The sequence below is a fragment of the Impatiens glandulifera genome, chromosome 9 (assembly GCF_907164915.1).
Source record: "Impatiens glandulifera chromosome 9, dImpGla2.1, whole genome shotgun sequence".
NCBI lineage: Eukaryota > Viridiplantae > Streptophyta > Magnoliopsida > Ericales > Balsaminaceae > Impatiens > Impatiens glandulifera.
The window spans coordinates 37,603,260-37,630,153 of NC_061870.1; the positions used below are offsets into that span (position 1 = coordinate 37,603,260).

A 26,894-nucleotide genomic window follows, 5' to 3' on the forward strand; every position below is an offset into this window, starting at 1 on the left:
ATTTTTATTTATTGATCCAATTGGGACTAATTAAGTTGGTAGAAATTTTGAAGCGGTGCTCTTCACGGTTTCATCTAGATTCCAGAATATGCTCTTAGGCAAGAGATTAAATAAATAAATAAATAATCAAAATGAAATAGAAAAAAAAAAAAAAAACATTTTTCTTCAAGAAACCACCTTTATCTTTAACGGTTTGGATATACCAAAAAATTTGATAAAATCATTCAAACTTTGAAAAATAATAATAATTAAATATAAAGTATTCATTACAAACATTGGCCAATCAGGGCACAAGCAAACATGACTTGTTGTATGTTTCTTATGAGACTCAGTTATTGTTTCTTAAAGTCTGTTTTTTTTTTAATGAGTTTATTTCAGAATAGCTATAATGACCAATACTCTTTATTATGATTTTCATTAAAAATAAAAATAAAAAAATGAATAAATCTATGTGTCAATCTAATTAATTTTGTTTTAAATGAATTCCAAAGTGTCATGATGAATTTCGATCTATTTTAGAAATTAATTAACTGTAGTGTGAACATAAAATTAATTAGATTTTTAAATTTAAAACTCATGGTCTCTCCGTTAGTTACTCTATGATTGTCTTTCTCTCTCTCTCTTTCTTTCTCCATGAAAACGAAAATGGATCAAAAGCTTGGAAATGATTTACCCGCAAAAGCCGTAGAAATTCATGGTCTATTGTAAAATTAAAGGTATGCATTCAGTTTCTTCTTAAATTTCTCAATGAATTCATTACGAGTCCACTCTTTTCAACCAACGTCGGTCGATCGATCGGATAATCGTAATCTTTCTTAGATTTTTATATCAGTTTCTTCTTAAATGAATATTAGGAGGAGTCCACTCCAATTCAACCTTTCAGAATCTCAGATTGTGGTAATCTTTCTCAGATTTTGTTTTTCTTACATATATTCTGTTTCTTTAATTTTATTTTATTTTTCTCAAGATAGAGCCAGCGGTTCATCTTTCATGGTAACAAGTTGAAGAAAGAAGAAAAGGAATATGGATAAGAAGAATAGCAGTAACAAAATCAACATGAAATCTAAAGGAGGAGGAGAAGAATCGACGATGATGATGAGGAAGGTGTTGTTGGGGTTAGGGTTCTGGGTGCAGGGGCTAAGGTGTTTTCCATGGATGGGTGTTAATTACTACCTAAAGGATAATCTTCGAGTTGATGCAACAACCCTTCAACTCCTTCAAAATTCGGCTAATCTTCCTATGGTTGCTAAACCTGTTTATGGCCTCATTTCTGATTCTTTCTACATTGCTGGCCAACATCGCATCCCTTACATTGCTTTTGGAGGTAAACAAAATAAGAATCCTTCTAAATTTGTGTTAATTGGCTCTATCATAACCACCAATGTGTTCATATTGATTCCAATAAAACCCTTCTGTCACTTTCAAATCTATCTTCATGGATTAATCTTTATAAAGTTTCTTAGTGATTGATTCCTTTTCTGCTACAGTAGTGGAGTTTGAATGAATATCTGCATTTTGGTATGTGGTTGGCATTAGATTGGACCCATTTGCAAACACTTTTTCCTGTTAGACAGTGTATTTAGATCCTTGTTCTTTTTGACAAAGGATTAACATGAGGGAAATGCTTTTTGGATATGGTTTCAGAAACAGAGAGTGTTTTCAAATGGGTCAAAGAAATTTGGTTCATTTTGATTATATTTTCTATTATCATTGCAGCTATTCTACAATCACTGTCATGGCTAGCTATTGCGTTTTATCCGTCAGAAGCATCTTTCTCTACTATAACAATATGCCTCCTGTTGGGGAATCTGGGTGCTTCAATTGTTGAGGTTGCCAACGATGCTGTCGTTGCAGAAACCTCGCAGTCATCTTCGGGGGGTTTGCAGTCGTTTGTCTGGATGGCTAGTTCGTTAGGCGGAGTAATGGGGAACCTTCTCGGTGGAATTGCTATCGAGAAGTTTTCTCCAAAGGGAATGTTCGTTATATTCGGTCTTATACTTGGTATGCAACATCTATTAACACTTTTCATTCGTGAAAGTTATTTGAACCTCCCGAAAGGATCATCAGACATGAGCATCCGAAAGCAATTCAACGAGCTCGTGTCAGCCCTTAAAAGACCCGAGATCTCGCGATCAATAACTTGGCTTGCATTTTCCTATGGAATAATTCCTTCTCTAGCCGGGACAATGTTCTTCTACCAATCGCAGCATTTAGGGATTGATTCGTCGGCTATCGGTATCTCCAAGGTGTTTGGACAAGTTGCTATGCTTCTATGGGGCATAGTGTATAATCAAAGGTTGAGATCATGGACACCGAGGAGATTGATCACGACTATCCAATGTGTGATGGGCATTTTCGTGGTGTCGGATTATTTGTTCGTGAAAGGGATTTATAGAAGTTTGTGGGTGCCCGATACGGTTTATGTGGTTTTGTTTTCGGGTTTGATCGAGGTTTTGTGTTTTTTTAAGATATTGCCGTTTACTATTGTAATGGCGCAACTTTGTCCGCATGGATGTGAAGGTTCGTTGATGGCGTTTGTGATGTCGACAGTAGCTTTGGCGTTTATCGTGAGCGGTTATTTTGGAGTCGTTCTTTCGTCTTACGTTGGTGTGACGGCGGAAGATGGGTTTTCGAAATTGCCGTTTGCTTTGATTATACAATCCGTTTGCATGTTCTTGCCGATATATTGGTCGTCTTGTATACCGGAATTGCCTTCCAAATCGAAAAAGAAAGAAACATAAGAATGTTTTTTTATATTTGTTGTTATGTTGGTGAGGATTTAATTTGTTCCTTTAATAATACAAAAAGTCCAACATCAAATAATGTAGTGTTTTATATATCTTTGTGTTGTTTATTCATCTTTTTTCTTGAACCAAAAAAAAATATTAATGCAATTGTTTTCTTTTTATGTGGTGTAGTTTTAATATTTTAGTGGTGGTCACCACAATTTATATATCATTAAAGTTTGTAAGCCTTGTTTATGAATTAAATATTATAAAAAAAATTAAAAGATAGCAAGTATGAGTCAACTAGATATGCTTTTAATTAAACTAGTTGAAAGATGATACTTTTTATACGTCTAAACTCTAAAGTACTTTTTATAATTATATATATATTAATAGTCCTTTTAAATATTATATTTAATTCAATCTTTTTTATGTTCTTTAATTTTTTATTATTATTTTAGGTTAAAATAGTGAAAAGAATTAGTTTGTATAAATGAAATTGTATTTTATTTTGCAAAGTAATCAGGATATTTACAAATAACTAAATTATTAAATTTGAGTTTCTTAGTGTTATTTGTATGGGTCAATTGTGACTTGATATTTCTTACTAATTTCATAATTTTAAAATATTTATTGTTTAAATAAATAAAACATTAATATCATTAATTTAACTTAAATTTTTCATAAAATGTTTTGAAAATGCAAGTAAAGATTTTTTTTGAAAATATGAAAACAGATAGAAATTAGAGGGATATAATTGAAAATTGAGATTGAATTAATGAAAATATACAATTTTGATATATGTGTGGTTAGAAGGGCAGTCATCTGTAATTTGCGTCTTGTCCAACTGTAACGCACGCAGCCGGCAGCTCAAGCCAAGCCAATGTCTGCGGCGGCGGCGGCGATCTCTGTTCCGACTCCAACAAGATCATACAGCAGCAATTACTCGGCGGGAAGAAGACGATGCAGCACCATAAACAACATTTGCTTCTACCGCCATGGATCTCCTCTTCTCAATTGCAGAAGCTCATCCTCCTCCGAATCGCCCATTCGCTACACTTTTTTCTCCAATAAACCTCATCGGAGACGAACTTCCTCCGCCGCCGCATGGAATTCGCCGGTCAGACCTCTCTCTGTTGTCATGGAATGGCAAGATTGCACGTAACGTTGCTCTACCTCTATCTTCAATTTTCCAATTATCGCCGATTAGCGTTTAATTTGATTCGAATTTAGTAATTTTGTTGATGTAGGGTTAAGATGGAAATTGATGTTCCAATATCTGTTGCATATAGTTGTTATTCTGACCGTGAAGCAATTCCGAAATGGATGCCTTTCATTTCATCAGTAGAGGTTAGTTAAGAAAATGATTTGCCATTGTTAGGGTTCCATCTTCAAATCAACTTGTTATAATCTTTTCATTGACAGATTTTAAAAGATAAACCTGAGCTATCAAAATGGTCACTCAAGTATAATGCATTTGGTCAAGATATTGAATTCTCTTGGCTAGCTCGAAATATGCAGGTATATTCAGTTCAGTGTGATCTAATGTCTCAATTTGTGAAATGTTAAATTACTCTTTTGTTTATCTTCTGAAGCCAACCCTGAATCAAAAAATCCATTGGAGGTCAATGGAAGGTCTTCCTAACAGGTGGTAAAGACATACATTAATCCCTTTTGATTGAAAAAACGAAAAATTTAACATTCATTGATCATCATTTTCACCAATTTAACAGAGGAGCTGTGCGTTTCTTCCCCAAAGGCCCTTCATCATGTGTAGTAGAAGTAAGATTGATTACAAATATGAATTGGTTGAACACATATTGAAATGGGTGAGACTAAAATTGATTTTTTTACATGGATTCTCTTTCACTTTCAGTTGACAGTTTCATATGAAGTTCCCCAGCTCTTGGCTCCTGTGGCATCGGTAAGTATACTTTCCATTTCTGAAATTTGTTTTGTTGGTCGTGAGAATTCGGTTTGATTGCTTGACAATTGTTGTTGTTGACTGATAAATGCAGGCACTCCAACCTTTCTTAAAGAGCTTACTTGAACGGGGTCTTGAAAGATTTGCGAGGTTTGCAATGACCTATAAGCCTGGCTAATCGTTCATCACATTAGTACGGTTAATGCAAAATATGTATAGACGATGATGTATTCTTTTAGCCCCAGATGCAACCATTGATGATGATATTACTTAATGGTTGCAGCTCTTGCCATGTATGTTAACATTTAAGTGCTCATTTGATTTGCTCAGTCAATAAGTTGCTATATTATCTTGAGCTTAAATAAACTGAAACAAACATAAAGATTTTATTTTTTATATTTTTAAGAGTATAATTTCATTTTTGCATAATTTATTTATGCTTCCATATCAATAACATTGTCAACCTCCTTTTTCATGATAATTGGTAATACAATTTGAATAGGAATTAGGGTTGTGATTAACAATTTGGTTAGGAGAAAGTTGTGATTTAAATATGAATTAGGGTTGTATGTTGAAAACTGTTGTTTATCTAGTTATTAGAATATGCACAATTTATTCATGATATTATAAAAAATAGGGAATTCAAACCCTAATATCTAGTCCAGTTAGTATTCAATCTAAGGCTATCATTCTATCAAAAATATTCTCAAAGCCCTAAGATGACAAACTAATTCAAAATCAAATACTAACACAAAATGAAAACACATGATCCATGATTCAAAGGTTGAGTACTACACCATGAAAAATAGCAAACCAACAACAAAAAACATAAAAAACAATGAAGACAAAATACCATCTAAAAGATCACACTCGAATGATTTTTTCAGTAATGGATATCTTTCATAAAAACATTCAATACTTTCATTAATCCGGATCCGTTTATTACCAGTGGATTGCTTCAATGAAATAGTGGAAGATTCCATTTCTTCATAATTCGTAACATCTTCTTTGATCATCGAATACTGAATAGTCCTAGCATTGTTCGGTGAAGCCATTCTTGTTCTTCTTTTCTGATCTGAGAGTGAAAGGAGAGATATATTACAAACAAAACAGTAAACAATATTAATTAAGCTGAAGATAAACAATATTATTCACAAAACATAGTTTAAGTCCTACAATTATTTTATAAGAAATTAATACAAAATTTGTAAACTTTAAAGTCTTTCGTTTATCAAATTTTATGTTAAATTTAAAACATAAAATTTTATCAGCTTACTTGGTTAGAGTGTTGTATTTACATTTATCATGTTATAAGTTTTAGATTTATATATAATAATTTTAATTTAATTTTTTTAATTTATCCGTTTCAAGTTTATGGGCGAATCAACTTACGACGAAATTCGAATATCTATTTATTCTCACATGAATGTTCAAACTAATACAACTCTCTAACTCATAAAATTAAAATTAAGCATAAAAAATAAAATAAATAATGAGACAACGGATTAAACACATAATCCGCAAACACACTTAACAATTTAATTAGGTACAAAACTTGTTGCCGGACGGATTCAAACCCAAAATTTTAGAGATGACTAAAAATATCCACCTCTTATTTTTGTTAGGCTAGAAGATAGAATAAAAATGAGACAACGAGTTAAATACATAGCCCGCAAACAACTTAATCATTAACCAGACGCAAAATTTGTCGTCTGACGGGCTCGAACCGAAGGCCTTAGGGAGATTAAGAATATTCAACTTTTGTTGTCGCTAATTTAAATATAACATTTTTTATTTTATTTTGTAAATTTAACCGTTTCAAATTTATAAACGAATCTATCTATTATCCGACTAAAATATCTATTTTCTCTCATTTATATTTAAATTAACCCGTTTCACAAAATGGAATTAATATATATATATATATATATATAATATAATATTAATATTAATATTAGTATTTTGTTTTTTCTTTTCCAATATTTTACTTCACCCTAACTATCCATCTTTTTAAAATTAATATTTTTTTGACTTGAAATCATTAATACCAAAAATATTATTTATTTATTATGAAATTATTTTATGAATTATAATTAAATTATCGTGCATTTATTTTAAATAAAAATTATAATTTGAATGGAGCACGATCAATATTACTATTGTTCTTTTGCTAAAATCTTTTGACTTAATTTAATATACAAAATATTTTTTATAATTAGAATAATTTCTTAGATAATAAAAAATTATAAATTTTATGATTTTTGACAAAGAGTCCTTAAATATGAAAAAAGAAATTTAAAAAAGTTATGTATATGTCCTTAAATATTTTAAAAGAATTAATTCATCCTTATAAAAATAAAAGGAAAAATTGTGCCCATAAACTTTTTAAATTGGGATGAAAGGAATGCATGTGTTCGGCCTAAATTGAACCCTTGTTCATCGATAAGATCAAACACAACGGTTTTGATCTGGGACTCAGAAACATCCTTAATCTTGTAGGGATTTCGACGGACGAGGATCAAACTGACGCATTTCAGAGCTAATCGGAAGGAATCAGTATCAGCTTCAGCCTATTTGGGTTCTCTACCAGTTTATTCGATTAAACCCTAACTCTTTTGGCTAAGTGATTCACACAAGTCAAAAGTTGCGTATCTTCTTTGTTTGTGCTGGGTTTAGTTAGATGGAAGGAACAAAGCCCTAGTTAAGTAGACGAACATGGATGCCAAGGACATATTGGGTTTACCCAAAACGACATTGTCATTATCCCAGGATAAGAAACCGAGGCCGCAGAAAGAATCACAAAGAAAGCCTGATGGCATTTCCCGCGAGGTATAATACCCTCTTTCTCTGTATGCATAGTTGTGGACATAATGGAATCTTGCTAAATTTATATTCTTGGTGGTTGGTTCTCAGGTTTACGCTCTTACAGGTGGTTTGGCACCCCTTATGCCTAGCATTGATATTGCTCAGCTGAAGCGACGACCTCAACCCGAGAATGAGAAGGTCGTTTGTTACTAGCAACTTTTTTTCTTCTTTTTTTCGCACCATTAATTATGCATGCCTAGCTGAATGAAAATAGATGGCTGTCATTTGGGTTCAGGAAGCAGCATCATTGTGATAGCATACTAGCAGATGTGCTTATTTTCTTATCCTTCACATTCTTCTCTTGCCGCTTGAATTCTATTGTTCCATTGACTTGCTATATTTTTTATATGCTAATGATATCGCAACCAATAACTTAATTAGCAGGTTGGTAACTAGTGGCTCATGTATTCAACTTAACCATTCATATTTTGTTGTTGTTGCTGATGATCAAAGTTTCGTTACATGTATCCTGAGATCCTTTGCTCTTTAAGTTTATCGGTATAACGCTAACCTATTTGTTTCTACTTGTTTGTTGATCGTGTGCTGACTTTCTGATCTCAGATTACTTGGCAATGGCTTCCATTTTCAAATTCTGCTAGAAAAGATGATTTGCAGCTTTACCACTGGGTATGTATACTTTGTCTAGGTTCAAAATTGGTTCCTTGGTAGCTATAAAAGAAAGGAGTCTTAGAGCTCTGTTTTTGGCAGGTCAGAGTTGTTAATGGCGTTCCTCCAACCGGCGACTATTCTTTTTCAAAGTTCAACAAGGTATTTACTCTCTCCCTCTGCCTTACTTTCTTTTTCTTTTGTTCTCTGTTAGATTTTCTTTTTGCGTTTTGTTGGTTCGTTGTATTTCTCTTCTGCTTACTATACAATTTGCATATCTTAGTTTCCCACTCTGAAATGTATTCTCTCTGTTACTGTTGCAGTCTGTTGATATCATCAAGTACACTGAAGAGGAGTATGAAAAGCATTTGAATGATCCTGTATGTATCGTCTTAACATAGGTTTATTCAAAATGATCTGTACAATTCACATATTTTAATATACGAATTCACTCCATGTCTTATTGAAAGATGGAAACACTTATTGTTTTTGTATCTGGATATATATCGAGATACAAAAACATTTGGAAACTAAATTTAGTCCGTATATAAATTCATAAATTTATTTCTGGATTCACATACAGAAACAAAAACAGTAAGTGTTTCCAAATGACATATCAACCTTAACATCAAAAGCTGTTTTAACAAATAAGTATTGTATAATTTAGATGCTTAAATAAGTAACTGTATATATTACATCTGTAATTTTGTTGTCAGACATGGACAAAGGAAGAGACTGATGAGCTGTTTGACTTGTGCGAACGCTTTGATCTTCGCTTTGTAGTGGTTGCTGATAGGTTTCCTTCCTCTCGTACTGTAGAAGAACTGAAGGATCGTTATTATAGTGGTTAGTTCTATTTTCTCAATTTCTCTAGTTTTGTCATTGATCATGTTGAAAAAATAAGAATATTTGCAGTTGTCTTTACAATTGCATTTATGTTTATGCTGATATATGTGTGATCTCTCTGTGAAATCCCCAAAAGCATACAAAACATGAAGATACACTTAAGGACCAGCTTTATGTCCAACTTCTGATTTATGTTTTTAATATGACCTTTTACTTGAAGTATCTCGAGCTATGCTAAATGCGAGGGCTCCATCACCCGGAGAGGTTGCTGTGAATCCTCTTGTTAAGGTAGAACTCTACGCAGTATAGGTCATATTTCTTATTTCTTGATTTATTATTTTCTTAATCTATGCATTCCCTGCATATAGGATCCATATAATGTAGTCCAAGAGACTGAGCGAAAGCGAGCTTTGTCCATGGTCCTTTCTCATACTAAGCAGCAAGATCGTAAAGACACAGAGGTTTGGATGTTTCTATCTGTAAAACGTTTTTGATATTTATAAGGTTTTTGGATTGGAATCTAAGATTATTGTTGTGCGACTTCATTAATGTTTTGTATCTTTCAGGTTCTCGCTCAAGCAAAGAGGATAACAGAGTCACGCAAGACTGTGAAGGTGAATTCTGAAGCTCTATACCGTTATAGGTCTTGAAAAGCTAGAATACGGTTTAAAATGTACAAGGATCAAGCTATTGCTGAGAAATCTCTCTAAAAACACTAGTATAAATTTGAATTAGTAGAGACTCAACTGCATCTCAAGATGCAATAGAAATATACTACAAGCATTAATGCAAATATCAAAGAAACAATGATAAACCATCTCAACTTGTCTATAAAATGCAATTTCTAGGCCCTAGATTAGCATTAAACAATTGATTTTGCTAACCCAAGTTTTAGTTGAATGCCCCGTGGATAAATTGTTGTTCTCAACATAGAGAAAAAGTGATGTTAACTTGGTTTTTACTTTTTATTTACTTGAATGATTCAAAATTGTTACATTGTCTTGTATCCACAAGCACGAGAAAACCAAATGATTGATAGATCCCTGAAAACTCTAGAATGTCTGAAATGGAAATTACGTTCGTTATAGAGTCTAGAATTTAGTATGTTGACTTCTTTTCATCTGTCTGATCTAGGGTGTTGTAGCAACGGAGTTATCAATCACAGCAAATGCTGGTGCAGATGAAACTGATAGGACTGTCGTTCCTGCTGATACTGCATCCCCTTCATCCAGTATTCAGTTTGCTTCTGCAAATGTCGTGCCTCCAATTTCAACAGAGGACAGTGCATCCACTTCTGCCACTCTTCGCATGGTCTGGAAGGCTTTCATGTTCTCTGAAATCTTCATCTTTAACTGTCTGACTTGTAGATCTATTAAGATCAAGGGTCTTCAACTTATGACATGTTATAGTTTTCTAGGCTCTTCCATGTTCTGAAAATCTCGATGCCTTCTTTCAGCTTCAAGTTTACACTAGAACTTATGCACTAGATCAAATGGTGCAAGCTGCTAGTGCTTCCGCTGGACTTCGAACAATAAAGCGTGTTGAGCAAACTTTACAAGAGCTTGGGGTATGTTCTATATTTTCATTATCTTCTGTCATTATCTTTAACGTCTAATAATATAGGTGCATCTAACATTCTGTATACACTATTTTGTTTCTAAATTTCTAATTTTGTTTTGTATTAATATTTGATACTCTTGACAAAAATGGTACTATCTCTGAATTTCTGGTTACAAAATTTACTTTCCTTTGTAAATGTAATTGAAAAACTCAAAGAACACTTTTTTCTTCTTCTATTATCAATCTGTTAATGCCTTTAGAAATTCTATCATGTCATATCCCTAATTATAAGTGATATTCTATTATGTAAACTTCCATTCTCTAACATCATTATTCTAGTGTGTTTTGTTCCTCTTATGCTCTGTTTTGTCATTCATTTGACCTACTTATCGGATGGATTTTGATATAGCTTACTTTCAATAACTTTAATGCTAAAAACTATAGCAGCTTTAATGTGATCAGTCTAAGCTAATAGCCTCATGGATAGAATGAATGCTTAGATGGATTGTTTACACCTAAAAGGATCAACAAGTATGGGTTCCATCAAAGATGCAATCTAAGCTAACAGCCTCATGGATATAATGGATGCTTAGATGGATTGTTTATACCTTAGAAAAGAATCTACAAGTATGTTTCCATCAAAGATGTAGAAAAAATATCAATAATAAAAGGTGATGTGTAATATGTTTGCTTATAGTAATATTAGTTAATTGCTCAGCACAAAATAAGCTCACAAAGACAGACCTAGAAAGTGAAGTAGAAAACATCAGCATTAATGAAGTATGTGGGGGAACAAACATTAAGTTTGAGATGTTCTACTGATGGAACCTATCTTCATATATGTCACATTCCTCAATGGGCAAAGTGATGAATTTTCAGGTTAATTTGAAGCCAAAAGTCCCAACTAAAGCTGTATGTGCGGAGCATCTTGAGCTCAGAAAGGAAATACTGACTTTACTGAACCTTCAGAAGCAGGTAATATCTGTTTTCTTACTTGTCACTGTCAGTTGGTTAGCAGCATTAGATATTCGACGACACCCTTCATGTTTCCAGATGATTAGTTCATTTGTGATTAAGGATCTAATGAACAAGCATGCAGCCTTTTGGTTGATGCTAAACTATGACAATTCTATTTGGTCCCATCTTGCTTTTAGTGTATGAGTGTGTGATGAACTTGCAAAGTTATTTAGTTCTTATTTGAGATGTTTATTTGTTTTGCTTTCTGTTAACCACCAGTTGCAGTACAAGGAGACAGAAGGTTCATCTCATCGTGAAAACAGTCAATATGCTGAAACACCTAGCACTCCACCTAAGGTATGTATGTTCCAATATCATTTAGTTTGAACCTTTCGAGGGGGTTTGGTCAAATAATACTTTTGATGAGAAGCTTGATGCGTTTGATATGACATGTGTACTAGTCAATTAATCTTACATCAGGGAAGCTTCTACATCATAGGGTTGCTCTGGTGAAATATGATTAATACTAGTTCTATATATTTTTATTATAGTCAAAGAAACAGTTACTCATTGAACAGCTTTTGCAGAGAGTTTTGGATCAAGATAGGACTTTTAACCCCGACTCCTCCGGCTTTGGAGGTACCATTATTTATTTGGTCAATTGTTATGTTTGTCTTTGTCAATTTATTTCCACTTCAAACTTCTTAATGAATATTTACACTTGTGCAATTTGGAAATTTCAGGAGAAAGGGTTGTGAAAAGAGACCAAAAACGCAAGGTTTGTCTCTGACCTGACTCATACTTATTTAAAATATTTTTGTTGTGACTTGTGATGATCTTTTGTCTATTGATTTCTCTTGAAGATACCTGGAAGGTCGTCAGAAGCACCATCATCTCCAGCTCAGTCGAAACGACCTAGAAAGTTGAAGGCTTCGGATGGATGATCGAGCTTAAATATCAAGAGCTGTCTTTTGCTTTGGACCTTTATCTGCTGCTTAGGCTCGTTTGAAGGTTCAAATCATAATCAGAATACTATGATCGACAACCACTTGCAATTACTTTTAGATTTTAGGTAGACAACAATGTAAGTCACAATTGCAGCATTTTCAGTTCGACGAACTTGCTGCTAGCTGAGACTGAAAGGTCGACATGTGATTTCCCCATTTTACCCCTGTTATAGTACTGTTGAAAATTTGGAAGTGAAATAACCTTTATTACCTATTGATTGTTTTGTCTATGTGAGAATGAACATGACTTTTCTTTACTAGTTGGATATTTCATGAAACTTTGATCGATCCATCAGTTTGAAACTCAAAGGTGGTTGTCAAATTAATGGAAGGAGGAACAAGTTGGTGGTGGTGGTGAATGGTTGAATAAATAAATAAATGTTGCAGTTGGCTAGCTTTCGAAAAAGGCATGACATCTATTTAATTGATTGAATTGGCAGTTGGGACCATTCATTTACAACTAGTATTAATAAAATATTTTCTTATTTACCCATCACCTCTGCTCATAGGACATGAATTCAAGTTTATTTTTTTGAATTTAAGAAACTAGCACTCCAACTTTGATTTTTATTAGTGTTACTGTACATTCATTTATTTATACCTAACACTTGTATTTATAATTTTTGGTATTTGTCTAGTTTAATGAACTCATAGCAACTCATTTATGAATCATCATAATATTAGAAATTGGATCTGGATATTCATGTGGAGTAAACGTCTGAAAGTACATGAATCAGTCTGTAGATTTTTAATATATGTACCATTTGCACTGTATTTTATTTTAAAATATAACACCTGTTGCACATTTAATTGCTCACCAATTCACCATCTACAAAACAGTACAATAATACTATACAATAAAAAAAAAGTTATTATAAAGTCTACTACACTCCCCACACAAAATTTCACATCCAAATACAATGAAGAAATTTGCGGTTAAGGTAGAAGAGGGAAGGAAAAGGCAAGACCAGAAACCGGCTGTCGGTCCGATCTATCGGAATTCTCTTGACAAAGATGGGTTCCTTCCCCTTGACCCCAGTTCCTCCACAACCTGGGACTTGTTCAGGTTCTGTAGCTAAAAGATCATTCAAAGTTCAAACAAAACATCATTGTTAATTTTTCTTTTTGGTGGCTTGTGCTATGCAGAGCATCGGTGGAGAAGAATCCCGCAAATAAGATGCTGGGCTGGCGGGAGTTTTCAGGTGGCAAGGTTGGTATATGTTTATTCTTTTCTCACTTTTTCATCAATGTCTGGCTAAGCTAAAAGATCGATTAGTTAGTTAATTGCTTGTTTTCATACATATGTATATATATATGTAGTTTGGGGGATATGTGTGGAAGACTTACAAGGAAGTTTACGATGAAGTTTTGGCAGTTGGATCTGCACTACGCTCTTTAGGAGCCGAACCGGTTAGCTAGCTAGATTATGCATGCATGAATTCAGTAATTTAAATGTAACAACATTAAATTAGTTAACGTTGTTGTTATATACGAAGGGCTGTCGAGTTGGGATTTATGGATCGAACTGCCCTCAATGGATCGTCGCAATGGAGGTGCGATGGGTTGGTTAGCTTTTTAATTAATTTTGTTGAATTTATTATTAAATTTTGGATTGATTTTGCAGACCTGCAGTGCCCACAGTCTCATTTGTGTTCCCCTCTATGATACTCTTGGTAACAATTAATATATATTTGAAAACATTAATAAACGTCGCTAAATATATGTCGAAAATGAAAATAAAAAAAGGGTTACAGGGGCTGGAGCTGTTGAGTTTATACTAGATCATGCAGAGGTTGAATTTGTGTTCGTCCAGGATAAAAAATTGAAACAAGTTGAGTTTAACTTTCTTAAATTAATTATTAATAAATGTAGTTTGAATTATTATTATTGTTTTTAATACTTGGTTTAATATTATAATTATTGCAGCTATTGACAGACCGTGATCGTAAGCTGACACATGAAAAGCGACTGAAATGTACGTCGTTAAATTTTAGTGACGGTTTTCACTGTCGGTAATTGATTTACCTTCGCTCGCTATTACTAGTGTTTGGAAAACAAATTAATTAATAGGTTGTTGTTGGTGCAGTAATTGTTAGTTTCAGTTCAGTGACAAAAGAAGAAAAGGAGGATGGAGGTTCTAGAGATATTTTAGTGTATTCATGGACTGATTTCCTTCATTTGGTAAACTTAATTATAAATTTTAATCTTTCTTTGTAAAATTTGCAATTGTTTATTTGTAATTGTTTGTTTGGATTAGGGAAAAGAGAGGTCGATAGAGATTTTTCCTCCTCGACCAATGGACATATGCACGGTAATGTACACAAGTGGAACAAGTGGAGAACCGAAAGGTGTGATATTGACGCATGAAAACATTACAACTTGTATAAGAGGCTTGGACATCTTTTTGGACCAATTTGAAGATAAGGTACTATATTATGATCCTTGGAATTTAATTCGACTCCTTTTATAATAATAATCGAATTGAATAGATGACGGTTGAAGATGTCTACATATCATTCCTTCCATTGGCCCACATTCTTGATCGTTTGATTGAAGAGTTTTTCTTTAGGAAGGGCGCTTCGGTTGGGTACTTTCATGGGGTGAGTAAAATTAATTAACTAATTATACTTTGGAAATTCATGTTTATTCTCAACTATCACTACGGTTATACTAAATATAGGACATAAATGAGCTTAAAGACGATTTGATGGAGTTAAAGCCGACGTTCCTTGCAGGTGTCCCCAGGGTTTTTGAAAGAATACACCAAGGCAAGAGATCATGAGACACATAAAGTTGAAATTGGTTGTATTTGATGTTTATTATTATTATTTATAGGTGTTTTGAAGGGAGTTGAAGAGCTTAACCCAAGGAGGAGGAAAATATTTGAGCTTCTCTTCAATTAGTATAACTTCTTAATTACTTCTTCAACATATTATCTCGATTCATCAAAAAAACACCCTGATTTTAAGACGTGTCGGGTCGTGACGACTTTCTCCTATAAGGAATAAACCCTAATCGAAAATCTTCTCTTTGGTATTGATCCTTTTCCTTCATCTTTTTCTGCAGCAAGCGTTACTGGATGAATAAAGGTTTCAAACAGAAAAATGCATCCTGGTTGGCTGATTTGTTGGCTTTCAGAAAGGTTTTAATAATATTTCTCTTTGACTCAATATATGCTTATTATTAAACAATACTAACCCTACTCATAAATAATAATAGTAATGTTTGCTCTGTTTTTCTTGAAAATTTAAACAACTCTATTGATTTAAAAAAAATTGAAATATAATAATGTGGGTGTTCATTGTCTTGTCTCACCGTTTAGAATAATCAAACAAGACCTAAACATTTAGTGTTGAGTTTGAGTTAGTCTAATTTTTCGGGTTTACTAGGTAAAGTCGAGATTAGGAGGTCGGGTTCGATTGATAGTATCCGGAGGGGCACCATTAAGCACCGAAGTTGAAGAATTCTTGCGTGTCACCTCTTGTGCTTTCGTGGTACAAGGCTACGGTAAGTGAGCTAGAGAAACTTCCGTCGTTAAAAGTGTTCTAAATAAAATGTAACCGTCGCTAGAATGTTGCCCGTTTGTGTCAGTTCATTAGCGACGGTGATTTTAAATTACCCGTCGTTAAAGTTTTTTTACTTGGAATTGAAGAATTCATAGGATCTTATTAATCATGGTGATTGAGATCAGGTTTGACGGAAACATGCGGTTTATCTAGTGTGGGTTTTCCCGATGAAATGGCCATGATGGGAGCAGTCGGTCCGCCGTTTGTCTACACTGAGTTTCGACTAGAAGAAGTACCTGAAATGGGTTACGACCCATTTGGAGATCCTTCCCGAGGCGAGATCTGCGTAAGGGGAAAATCATGCTTCTCCGGTTACTACAACAACCCCAAGTTAACAAATGAGGTCTTCACTGACGGTTGGTTTCATACCGGCGACATAGGAGAGATGCAGGCAAACGGAGTCATTAAAATAATTGATAGGAAGAAGAACTTGATTAAGCTTTCCCAAGGAGAGTACGTTGCAGTTGAATATCTCGAGAAAGTCTATTCAATCACCCCTATTATAGAAGATGTAAGCATTAATTTTGAGAAATATCGTCGTTATTGCTATAATTTAACATGGATGAATACTTATTATGAATAGATATGGGTGTATGGAGATAGCTTCAAGTCAATGCTGATAGCTATAATTGTACCGAATGAAGAGAACACTGTGAAATGGGGAAATGAAAATGGCTACAAAGAATGCAATTTCTCGCAATTGTGTTCACTTGAACAGCTACATGACCATGTTCTCGAGGAATTGAAGTCAACCGCTGCCAGAAACAAGGTCGGATATCATTTTGCATATTTATGTTTTCTATATGTACTTACAGAAACAATTTATCGTAAGTTTTCTTTTGACAGCTGAGAGGATATGAGTATATAAAAGGAGTCATCCTCGAATTTCGACCATTTGATGGAGAGAATAGCGAATTGGTCACACCAACCCTCAAAAAGAGAAGAGATAAGATGTTTAATGCTTACAAGGTTAGAATCGATCTCTTACAAAATTACTAACAATATTGTTAGTCAATCGTTTGAAATGAGACAAATAATGTTTGTTTTGTTTTGCAGGCGGAGATCCACAATTTGTACAAGAAAATGGAAGCTGGAAAGGGGGATGGGAGGCAATAGGAATTAGTAGCTCGCCCTAAGCTCATCCTCCAAAATCTTTGGTGAAATTGCGTTAAGTTGAATTAATTAATTACTATATCTCTTTGGTTGGGAGTGTTTATTTTGTAATAAATTTTCAATTGCTTTAGGCTTTTGCTATAGTAGTTCGATTTCGAGTGTTTAGTTTTGTATAACCTAAATGAAATTATGAATTTTTATTAGAAAATTTTATTATTTCATTTAGTACTCCATTAAATGACCCAGATCTCATATGAATATCATGTGTTTTTCATCAAGTGCATGTCGATAAATAATTCATGTAATCAAGGATTTTGCAATTACATACATGCGGTTTTTCGATTCTATATTCTACTGATATTTTGTGTATTAATAGGGTGGAAGATACTAACCGTCGGTAAGTATGTGGCAACGAAAATATAACACATTGCGGCGAATATATAGCAACGCATTATACCAAATTGCTAGTAGTTTACCTTTGTTCTATTTTACATTATTCTTTTATCTTTCAAATACTAATGTTAATATCATCATGTAATATAATAATAAATAGATTGAATTAAGACATAAAATAAAAAATATAGCAATTAATTAAGATAATAAATACAAGAGTTAGAGCAATGTTGCATTAGTAGGTGTATTAATTAATTTGAAGTTTCAATATTCTTTCCACAATAGGGAAAAATTGAAAAGACTAAACAAATATTCATTGTAGTATAAAAACTTAAGATGATCATAGACAAGTATAAACAAATTCCTGTCCAATCAAGCAAGCATATGAGAGATCGAGATAAACGGTTGACACGATCGAGCCACCAATCTGCATTATCGTCCTTTCGGGTTAACAATTTGCGAGAATACTTCATCGGTGTTATTCTCGTTCTGTTCAACAAAATCTTGATCATTTAAGCTCAATGTATTCCTGTGCATAGCCAAGATGCTGCTTTGATCCATCACTTTCTCGTCATTGTTCTTGTCGTGGTCCTGTTCCGTGTTTCCTGTCGCACCAGAAGAAGCCTTCTTTGTACTGCCTTCGGGATTCTCGTGCATCTGAAGCGCGAATTCCAGGTTCCAAAGCACATCACCCATGGAAGGCCTGTCTACTCCATGATCTGCAAGACATTTTTGAGCAGTGTCCACGAATTTCTTCATGCATTCCGGGCTTATCTTCCCCTTTAAGTGCGGGTCAACCAGATCTTCGAAAGTACCTTTCCTCACGTTATTAAGAGCCCAATCCCCTAAACTAACTTGTTCTTTAGGAAGACTAGGATTCAAGGCCGGCCTCGCGCAAATAACCTCGAAAAGCACGACACCGAACGAGTAAACGTCGGATTTCTCAGTCAGTTGTTGCCTTCGGAAGTATTCAGGGTCGAGATAACCGAAACTTCCTTTTACGACGGTGCTGACATGTCCCTGGTTCATGTTTGGTCCGGTTTTCGATAACCCGAAATCAGAAACCTTAGCGACCCATTTGTCGTCGAGAAGAATGTTTGTGGTTTTAACGTCTCTGTGAATGATGGTGTATTTAGCGCCGGTATGGAGATAATGGAGTCCTCTGGCTGCACCTATACAAAGCTCCAGTCTCTGTTTCCATGATAGGATAATCTTGTTTCCTTTGTAAAGATGTTCTCTCATTGTACCTTTTCCCATGAAATCATAAACCAACGCCATTTCTCCGTCTTCTTCGCAGAATCCGATTAGGGAAACGAGATGTCTATGCCGGAGTTTCGATAACATCTCGATCTCTGTCTGGAATTCGTTCACTCCCTGCTCCGACGACGGATTTGATCTCTTGATTGCAACTTTGACATTCCCGTCGATGGTTCCTTTATACACCTTACCAAACCCACCAACCCCGATAACGTTAGATTCATCGAAATGCTTGGTCGCTTGATAGATCTCTGCTATGGAGAAATAGCGACAGTTCGCGACGGCGTCACTAGATATATTCGTGCCGGCGTGACTTTTACCAGAAATCGTCGATTTACTACCACCACCGGAGGCAGTGGAGAAACCCCCGTAAATCGGCAACCAACTTGAAGAACGTGAGCGCGACTGACTCCCCGGCGGTAAAGCCCTCTTTCTCTTGGCCACGAAAACCGCAGTCGCAACGAACGCAAATGCCACCGCGGCGCCTCCAGCCGCGCCTCCGATTATGACTTTGGTGACGCGGCTGGCTGTCGACGAGGGTTTTCTCGCTTCCTCCTCGAGTAATTGTTGTTGCATAAGATCAGATATTGTTGGATTTGGACCTGCCAAACTTGAATTGCTATTACTGATCTTGAATATCTCAACTCCGTTTAAGATGGCGTCGAGATACTCCGGCCGTGCATTTACGTCCGGCCAGAGAGCTAAACTAAGCTTTGAATCAATCTGTCCGGCCGGCACAAAGCTAGCGTAGTCTCTGTAAATTGGAATATTCTTTGCTCCGGTCCAGGCGATTACATCAGCATCTTCCGTTGCGGTTTGATTGTTGATATAAATATTGAAAACCCTCTGATTAATCGCAGTTAAATCGAATTCACAGAAATGTAGACGAAGAACGTAAGTAAAACCAGCATCAATTGAAAACGTCCAAGTCAGGTTAAATTTACTAGTAACATTTCCATCCAAACCCATTTGTCTAGAAGTTCTATAAACATCAATAGGAGCAATTGAAGCCGACATGTTTTTATATTGAATGGTGACATTATCATCTGCTTGTTTCGCTATTCCCAGGGCGGCGCTGCTTATATAAGGCGTATCATCGTACCAACTCCGGGAAAGACCGGAGGTGTCATTAACAGGAGAAATGTACTGACCACCCACGTTCAATCTCCACATGGTTTCGACATTAGCGGAAGAAGTATCAAGTGGTTGGTCCTGAAACCCAACTAACTCCGCGGAGGTGAAAATCTCCGGGGAAGGTATCAATTCGATGCCGTTGATGAAGGCAAATGTGTCTTTATATTTATCTGATGGTTTGAATGTTATTGTTAAGGAATCGGCGTGAATGGGTGCAAGAGAGTATTCCTTCATGATGTATGATTGGGTTAGAGCTTGGGCGGAAATGGAGGCGCTGAAATTGCTGAGGAGGGTGAGAGGTCCGGCGAGGACAGAGAAGTAGGAGTTTGAGACGATGAAATTAGGGTATGGTGAAGGGTAGAAATGTAGACGGAGGAAGTAACGAGATGTTGGGTTAACGGGGAATTTGTAAGATGCTTCGGTTTTGAAGATTCTGGCGTTCATGTATGGTACAGTTGATGGAAGAGAAGGATCTTGAACTTGAGCTACAAGTTCTAATCCTTTATCCTGGGAAACGAGGAATGATGCGTCGGAAGTCCATTTTCTTCCGTCGGCGTCGGTGCCACCGTCTTTGTTGCCGCAGCTTAATATATCAGCGGCGGAGGTGGAGGATGATAATAATAAGAGTGGAATGAAGAGATGGTTGAATAATAATGATGCTATCATGGTTATTATGTATGGGTTATGATAAAAGGGGATGGATGATGATGGAAGGTGGCGTACAGGAAAATGGGTAGAGAAAAAGAAGAAAAAAAATGAAAAGAGAATTCCTGTACGCCCAGAAGGGGATGGGGGAGGAAGATGGAGGATGTAAAGTGCTAAACCATTTGCGTTCGTCCATGGAGGAGAGGAAGGAAGAAGAAAAAACAGGTATTCATCATTTTGGAAGGTTAGCCCGTATTCCGGGAAAATCAAGATATTTCAAAACTCTAATTATTTTCTCTCATTATTAAGACTTTTGAATCAGCGAACCAGAGTGAAATTCTCTGGCCATCCATAGATATAAATATATATTCATATATACAGTAAGAAAATAGAACTTATATATAATTAATAAGTTTGAAAACAAAATTATACTACCACTTTGTTATGATAACAAATTTAAATGGTCACAATGATTATATTTTAAAAAATGAAATGATAATATAGATAATAGGTATTTTATGTTATATTATGTATGATTAGATCTAAGTACTTGAAGAGTTCTCATAACAAAGAAAGCTTTAGGAAGTGATTACATCCCAATAACAGGGCAAGCTAAATATAAGTTGTAGCAACAAGATAATAATAAGTGATTGTGTGAATATATATATATATATATATATATATATATATATATATATATATATATATATATATATATATATATATATATATATAAATTAAGTATGAATGGGTATGCCATTAATACAGTTTATAAGTTAAAGTATTTTATTTAGTTAATAAAAGATAAATGAATGATTAAAATGTAATTATATATACAATTATTTTTTATTTTTAATAAACGAGAAGAGAAGTAAGACAATAGGATTCACCAAGAAAATCAATTTTAAAATTTCATCGAATGTGTGAGCTCAAATTCTTAGGGATAGTAACTTCTTAGAAAACAAGTTTGAGATAGCGGTAATTCCATGTTACAAAATAAATATTTTAAATTTTAGTTTCATATAAATATTTATTATTAAAAAGATGTTACAACTATCAGAATGTTTGATTGATCTTAATTTATATTGGGTTTTGTCCAATAAAATTAAAAGAGTAGTTTTGAATTTTTGTTCAATTATTGAATAAAATTATATGAAAATATATTGAAAAAAAATAAAATAAATAATAGAAAAATATCAAAATAAAAGTTTTTAATTAAAAAAAAATTAATGACATGTAACAATCTAATCTAATAAAATAAAAATAAAAATAAATATATAAAGAAGTTTATTAAACAAATTAATTTGGAAGGATATATTTTAAACAAAATAAAAAATATTATATATAAAGAGTTTAGGAAATATTAAAAAAAAAATAGAGATGTAAAAGAGTAAGATACCTATCATCCTTTTTTTTTTCTTTCTTTATTATAAATAAATAAAATCAGAATAATAAAAGAAAGAAAAAGAAAATAATTTATTTCTTATTTGTTTTTGTAAATGGGCCTGACTTCAAGTCAAATTCAAGCCCATGCAACTTCTTCTTCTTCTTCATTCTGCCGACCACCTCCTTCTCCAGACGCCGGATTTTCCTTTATTCCGTTAGGGCTGCTAACTTCTTACCTCCTAAAGCCTTAGCACCGCCTTCACTCCGACATTTGAGACCTGAATTCGTTCGTATCTTCGAATGACTGGAAACAAGCGAAAGACTCATCTGCCTCCTAGTAGCATCAATGTACAACGATTTGCGGAAGCGCGAAATACTGAAATTGAATCTCTTCACTCAATTATCAAAGATCGTTTGAACAATGATTTTAGTTCTCAGAGAAACAAGAGGAGAAGAACAACTGGGCATGACAACAGACAAGGGAGAAACAAAAGACATCCAAACAAACAGAGATTGTCGCAGGATGCTGACTCTTCAGGCAATATTAACAGTAATCACGAGGAGTCCAAAAAGGGTCAAAAGAAGCTTCTTCCACGTCGTATTCGACGAAGAATTGAACTTAAGAAAAACCCTGAGAGTGGATTTACAAGTTCAGAGGATGGAACAAAGAGATTGAGAACTCATGTATGGCACGCTAAACGCTTCTCCATGATAAAGCTTTGGGGCTTCCATCTACCAATGGGTTTGCAAGGCAGGTAATTTACACTAATAAACATGATATTGCTTATCCTTTTTCTTTAAATTGCATCAACTTGTTTAGTTTTCTTTATGGTGTAGAGGAAGGGGTTCAAGGGCATTACTTAAACGAACTAGAGATGGTGTGCTATTACATGATGCAAGCTACTTTAGTGCGGTCCAATTGGAGGGTTCACAGGCAAGCATTTTTTCCATATCTGAGCTTGACATGAGATTCCTAAGTCCCATCCCAGCAAACAGAAACTGGTTTTCTATTTGTAAAGTTGTAAATTTGCCATTATTGAATCGATACTGATATTAGGCATATATAGATAATAACTTGAAAAGGCTTCCTAGAGTAGATTGAGTCTTGAATTGAAGATCTTTTGTTTACTGGACTTCTGCTTAGGGGTTTACAATACATAGTTGAAATTACAAAAACAGGGGTAGAATGACTTAATTTGAGTTTATCTCCATTTTAGGATTTATATTATTCATGTTTTATTTTTTGCATTCTTACAGGAAGCAATTTTGTCCATACTGAGCATGGTGCTGACACCTTCGCCTGCATCCTATGCTGATGATCTATCTGCTTCTGTAGTATCTGGGGCTATTCATAGGAATGCTATGGTTTGTTAACCCAATGCTTTATTTTGTATGATGTAGTGATTAGTTAATATGTTAATTTTTGTTCTTATTTCTGTTTCAGCTACATCATGTTGGAAGCCCCCTTTCTCATGCAATTGCTCCTGTGATATATATGTGGCGACCATTTTCTCATGATATCAGAACCAATCATGAGCAGCAGACTGCTGACAGCACTGTTTCTTTGCGTCAATTATGGGTTTGGATACATGCATCCGCATTCACTGAAGGATACAATTCAATAAATTCTGCTTGTCAGGAACTGGTAAGATACAAATATTGTTTTTTCTCCTTCTTACGTTAAAAGAATTGATTATGTATTTATAATGGCCAGGTGTAATAATGAGCCTCTTCATGTGGTATGCACCTGTGATACATTCTTTATGCAGTTTTTTTTCCTTGCATAAACTAGATTTGCACATCTCAATTTTCATCCACTATTCTTTTGCAGAAGAAAGAGACGGATATCTCAATCAACTGTTGTTCTCTTGAGGGTCAATTAGCAAAGCTAGAACTTATGGGATCCAAAGCACTTCAACTACTCCAAAAGATATTGATTCCTGTTACCTCTGATACCAAGTGAGTTAATAAAAGGGGAATTGAATTAAATTTCTATGGTTATTTTCTTTTTTATAAGTTCAAGATTATTAATCAACAATGCAGAGTTGCTGATATCTCCTGGCAGATAAGTAAACATGGGAGACAAATTTGTGCCGAGATGATTATGGACAAGAGTGAAGATCATATTCCTCCTTGTGCAGTTATTCCTCTTTTTGTTTGTGATCCTCGTTTATCCATGGAGAATAATTCAAAACTTGATACTTGTTTAATTTCAAGTAAATCTGATAATGTGAGAGAAGAAGATGGAGGAGAAGAAGATTATGCTGGTTTAGCAGAAATGTCAGAGAAGAATGTAGAGCTCCCAACCTCATTGTCAATGCTGGAGGGAAATGATCATGAATCTTTGGCGGTGAACTTGTGGGATGTTGGCAAAGGGATGATACATCCTCCCTTGGAAACAAACATCCTTGACATGGAAAAACATGATCAGAAGCTGTTGAGATTTGGTCTTGGAAATGCCAGTTTAGAGAGGCAGGTCTCTTTATCTGAAACAAAGCTTGGTAGATTCTGTCCTATTCTACTTCTGAATGATTCTACTCAAATGGGCCCTTCTGAGAGGTAGTGTGATTTTGACCATTTTGATCCTATTTCCACATCAATTGGATTTTTTTTATCCCCTGGTTTGGATTTTTTTTATCCCCTGGTTGGAATTTTCTTTAATCTGATTTTTTTCTTTCTTATCAAAGTTGAGGATTTCAAAATTGGTTTTGAGTTCACTTTTATCATATACTTCTTTTTCACTAATGGATTGTATTACGCGATCTTTATCTTTTCGCTTCATAAATATCTTATTAGTATTTTTCAAAGTAGTCATTTCTTGACATCTGAATTAAGTTTAATTTTCCGTTTCTACTACTCATGTTGTTCCTGTTAATGATAGATGGTCGATAATTCTCCCTTTGAGTTGGGTAAAAGCATTTTGGCTTCCTTTAATCACCAAAGGTGCCCATGCGGTTGGTTTAAGGGAGAAGCAATGGATATCCAGTGAAGTAAGTGGTTGGCACTGCTTGGTGTTGATTGGATGTAATATGTGAAAAACTTATTGTTTGTTTGGTCTGCAGGTTGAACTACCCAGTTTTCCTTTAGATTTTCCTGATTGCAATGCTTATTCTCAATTAATGGCTACAAAGGCTGTTGTTTCTGATGAAAAATTTAGTCTACGTCCTCCTGCTCATCGACCTTTAAGTGTTCCTCCGTCACCCCCTTGGGAAAGCATTCATTTTGCTTTTGATGAAAAATCAATCGAAAAGGAAAATGCTGAAGCATATAATGAAAACCACGGTAGTTTGACTGAAGGGTTTGTGGCGAGAACCTCTAGTTCGTTGGCTCATTTCCTAACTGAAAACCAAGAGAGCGATATGTTGTTATTCCCACATGGGCATAATAACGAGAGAAATGATATTACTAAGACGATGGGAGAGCATGAGAAGAAGGACTCCTCTTCCTTATTTGAAAACAGAAGGATGTCGTCAACTAAAGGAAGAAAAATGTGCTTTGTGAGAGTTATTTTGCATGCCTTTAGGGAAGGTGTTTTTGAAGATGGAGCAATCATATGCGCTGCCAATGTCACGGATATAAACCTATGGCTTGATGCAAGGTGAATCTGTCGTCTCAGATCGAATGATATTCTTTACTTTACCATAAATTGTGAAACTTGATGGTTTGTTATTGCAGATTGGAGAATCGTGAAGGAGAAGTTCAAATTAGTCAGTCGTTGGTGAGCTCATATTTTGTACAGAAATCGTGTGGGAAATGGGAAGTCCAATTGGCGGAGGATCCAGAGGAGAGAAAATGTCACAGGTGGCCAATCGGGTTTGTGACGAGTGGATTTGTTCAGGGAAGTAAGAAGGGTGGAGCAGTTGGTTTGTGCGAAGCGAGACTGCTTGGTTATACAAGAGAAGCTCAGTGGAATGAGATGGCTGTAGAGAAAAGGAGAAAAGAGATATTTGTTCTGGTTAGGAATATGAGGTCTACTGCCTATAGACTTGCTCTTGCCACTATCATTCTTGAACAACAAAATCAGGATTTGGTATCTATGTGAAACCCTTTGTTTTTTGGAGTGTTTTTGAGTTAGATATTTAGGTATCTATTAGAAAAGAAGAAAAAAGGTCTCATTTTTGTTAGGAATGATATGCAATCCTCATGGGATTGACTACTGCTGTTGCACATTATAATATTGACATTGTTTGGTAACCGAGATAAAATTTAAAATTTATTTAAAATCTTGTCATTTTTATAAATATTTTATTTCAATTTTGATTTAGATAAAATAATATTATGGAATATATTTTAATAATTTTAATATTTTTTTATAATCATATGTATATTTGAATAAAATATTTATAATTTTGTTTTTTATTAATACAAGATTAAGTTTTTTTGATTTAATTTTTTTATAAAAAATTTAATTCTCACTAAATTCAAATATGAGTTATATATAAAAAATCAAATTAGGAAATTATACAAGAAAACCCAATAATAGTTGAAGTAGAACCAATGGAAATGCCGTAGAACCAATAAACGATGTCAAATAAATTTTTATCAAATATTTCGAACAACAATTACAATTATCTTTAGCCGAAGGCCGGTAAACAATGTTGAAAAAGGTTTTGTCAAGTAAAAATAGATCATCTACATATATTATTGAAATAGTGAAAAATGCATACAAATCTTGAAAGAATATCGGTTTAAGTAAGAGGTTCTTCGTATGAAACATCAAATTCAGTAACTTTTTATTGAAAAAATAACTCCAAATCTGATTATTTCATTTTTTTCGAGTAAGAAAGGGATAAACATGAAATCGATAAAAAAAAAAAAAAAAAAATCACCAACACCAGCAAAATAATAATAAAATTTGGCAAAATCATGTATAGTTTTATATCAAGTTCTCTATTTTGCTAATAAATAA

General features: G+C 34.4%; 6 protein-coding genes across 9 annotated transcripts; 5 read left to right on the top strand and 1 right to left on the bottom strand.

Moving 5' to 3' along the window:
• The first annotated feature begins 580 nt into the window (after positions 1-580).
• Positions 581-2,917, top strand: LOC124914672 (probable folate-biopterin transporter 7). 2 transcript variants are annotated; one of them, XM_047455263.1, is made up of 3 exons: positions 581-716; positions 968-1,324; positions 1,717-2,917. In XM_047455263.1, the coding sequence occupies exons 2-3, from the start codon at positions 1,024-1,026 to the stop codon at positions 2,739-2,741; spliced, it is 1,326 nt and encodes a 441-aa protein (XP_047311219.1). In that variant the 5' UTR covers positions 581-716; positions 968-1,023; the 3' UTR covers positions 2,742-2,917. The 2 variants fall into 2 exon arrangements, with proteins under 2 accessions (XP_047311219.1, XP_047311218.1); XM_047455262.1 differs by having other exon boundaries at positions 584-716; positions 972-1,324.
• A 626-nt stretch (positions 2,918-3,543) lies between these two features.
• Positions 3,544-5,005, top strand: LOC124914879. 2 transcript variants are annotated; one of them, XM_047455500.1, is made up of 7 exons: positions 3,544-3,887; positions 3,977-4,076; positions 4,152-4,247; positions 4,322-4,374; positions 4,460-4,508; positions 4,603-4,650; positions 4,745-5,005. In XM_047455500.1, the coding sequence occupies exons 1-7, from the start codon at positions 3,610-3,612 to the stop codon at positions 4,826-4,828; spliced, it is 708 nt and encodes a 235-aa protein (XP_047311456.1). In that variant the 5' UTR covers positions 3,544-3,609; the 3' UTR covers positions 4,829-5,005. The 2 variants fall into 2 exon arrangements, with proteins under 2 accessions (XP_047311456.1, XP_047311457.1); XM_047455501.1 differs by having other exon boundaries at positions 4,019-4,076.
• A 2,072-nt stretch (positions 5,006-7,077) lies between these two features.
• LOC124915575 (SWR1-complex protein 4) lies at positions 7,078-12,987 on the top strand. The gene is made up of 16 exons (XM_047456326.1): positions 7,078-7,479; positions 7,564-7,653; positions 8,077-8,142; positions 8,224-8,283; positions 8,445-8,501; positions 8,838-8,967; positions 9,188-9,255; positions 9,336-9,428; positions 9,534-9,581; positions 10,102-10,278; positions 10,424-10,534; positions 11,407-11,502; positions 11,764-11,841; positions 12,072-12,123; positions 12,228-12,262; positions 12,348-12,987. The coding sequence occupies exons 1-16, from the start codon at positions 7,366-7,368 to the stop codon at positions 12,426-12,428; spliced, it is 1,356 nt and encodes a 451-aa protein (XP_047312282.1). The 5' UTR covers positions 7,078-7,365; the 3' UTR covers positions 12,429-12,987.
• Positions 12,988-13,371: 384 nt separating this feature from the next.
• LOC124915272 (long chain acyl-CoA synthetase 1-like) lies at positions 13,372-17,543 on the top strand. The gene is made up of 18 exons (XM_047455958.1): positions 13,372-13,557; positions 13,638-13,701; positions 13,812-13,901; positions 13,988-14,044; positions 14,116-14,164; positions 14,246-14,322; positions 14,418-14,466; positions 14,578-14,672; positions 14,749-14,916; positions 14,981-15,091; positions 15,172-15,259; positions 15,327-15,393; positions 15,558-15,633; positions 15,881-15,998; positions 16,183-16,568; positions 16,641-16,826; positions 16,904-17,026; positions 17,114-17,543. Exons 1-18 carry the CDS (start codon positions 13,412-13,414, stop codon positions 17,171-17,173), a joined length of 2,010 nt encoding a protein of 669 aa, XP_047311914.1. The 5' UTR covers positions 13,372-13,411; the 3' UTR covers positions 17,174-17,543.
• A 239-nt stretch (positions 17,544-17,782) lies between these two features.
• LOC124916415 (receptor-like protein kinase ANXUR1) lies at positions 17,783-20,620 on the bottom strand. Its single transcript, XM_047457129.1, has one exon. It carries the CDS (start codon positions 20,618-20,620, stop codon positions 17,996-17,998), a length of 2,625 nt encoding a protein of 874 aa, XP_047313085.1. The 3' UTR covers positions 17,783-17,995.
• Positions 20,621-22,186: 1,566 nt separating this feature from the next.
• Positions 22,187-26,172, top strand: LOC124914151 (ribonucleases P/MRP protein subunit POP1). Of its 2 annotated transcripts, none has more exons than XM_047454640.1 (9): positions 22,187-22,740; positions 22,823-22,919; positions 23,243-23,350; positions 23,430-23,630; positions 23,817-23,944; positions 24,029-24,544; positions 24,867-24,975; positions 25,048-25,583; positions 25,661-26,172. In XM_047454640.1, the coding sequence occupies exons 1-9, from the start codon at positions 22,286-22,288 to the stop codon at positions 26,025-26,027; spliced, it is 2,517 nt and encodes an 838-aa protein (XP_047310596.1). In that variant the 5' UTR covers positions 22,187-22,285; the 3' UTR covers positions 26,028-26,172. The 2 variants fall into 2 exon arrangements, with proteins under 2 accessions (XP_047310596.1, XP_047310597.1); XM_047454641.1 differs by having other exon boundaries at positions 22,695-22,736.
• The last annotated feature ends 722 nt before the right edge of the window (positions 26,173-26,894 follow it).

Excerpts from the sequence above, each read along its gene's own strand:
- LOC124914672 (XM_047455263.1), top strand. The coding sequence starts at position 1,024 with ATGGATAAGAAGAATAGCAGTAACAAAATCAACATGAAATCTAAAGGA. Across the intron at positions 1,325-1,716 it reads CCCTTACATTGCTTTTGGAG|CTATTCTACAATCACTGTCA; the intron begins GTAAACAAAATA and ends TTATCATTGCAG.
- LOC124914879 (XM_047455500.1), top strand. The coding sequence starts at position 3,610 with ATGTCTGCGGCGGCGGCGGCGATCTCTGTTCCGACTCCAACAAGATCA. Across the intron at positions 3,888-3,976 it reads ATGGAATGGCAAGATTGCAC|GGTTAAGATGGAAATTGATG; the intron begins GTAACGTTGCTC and ends TTGTTGATGTAG. Across the intron at positions 4,651-4,744 it reads TCTTGGCTCCTGTGGCATCG|GCACTCCAACCTTTCTTAAA; the intron begins GTAAGTATACTT and ends TGATAAATGCAG.
- LOC124915575 (XM_047456326.1), top strand. The coding sequence starts at position 7,366 with ATGGATGCCAAGGACATATTGGGTTTACCCAAAACGACATTGTCATTA. Across the intron at positions 7,654-8,076 it reads CTCAACCCGAGAATGAGAAG|ATTACTTGGCAATGGCTTCC; the intron begins GTCGTTTGTTAC and ends TTCTGATCTCAG. Across the intron at positions 8,968-9,187 it reads GAAGGATCGTTATTATAGTG|TATCTCGAGCTATGCTAAAT; the intron begins GTTAGTTCTATT and ends TTTTACTTGAAG.
- LOC124915272 (XM_047455958.1), top strand. The coding sequence starts at position 13,412 with ATGAAGAAATTTGCGGTTAAGGTAGAAGAGGGAAGGAAAAGGCAAGAC. Across the intron at positions 13,702-13,811 it reads GGGAGTTTTCAGGTGGCAAG|TTTGGGGGATATGTGTGGAA; the intron begins GTTGGTATATGT and ends ATATATATGTAG. Across the intron at positions 14,917-14,980 it reads TGGACCAATTTGAAGATAAG|ATGACGGTTGAAGATGTCTA; the intron begins GTACTATATTAT and ends CGAATTGAATAG.
- LOC124916415 (XM_047457129.1), bottom strand. The coding sequence starts at position 20,620 with ATGATAGCATCATTATTATTCAACCATCTCTTCATTCCACTCTTATTA.
- LOC124914151 (XM_047454640.1), top strand. The coding sequence starts at position 22,286 with ATGACTGGAAACAAGCGAAAGACTCATCTGCCTCCTAGTAGCATCAAT. Across the intron at positions 23,631-23,816 it reads ATTCTGCTTGTCAGGAACTG|AAGAAAGAGACGGATATCTC; the intron begins GTAAGATACAAA and ends ATTCTTTTGCAG. Across the intron at positions 24,976-25,047 it reads AGCAATGGATATCCAGTGAA|GTTGAACTACCCAGTTTTCC; the intron begins GTAAGTGGTTGG and ends TTTGGTCTGCAG.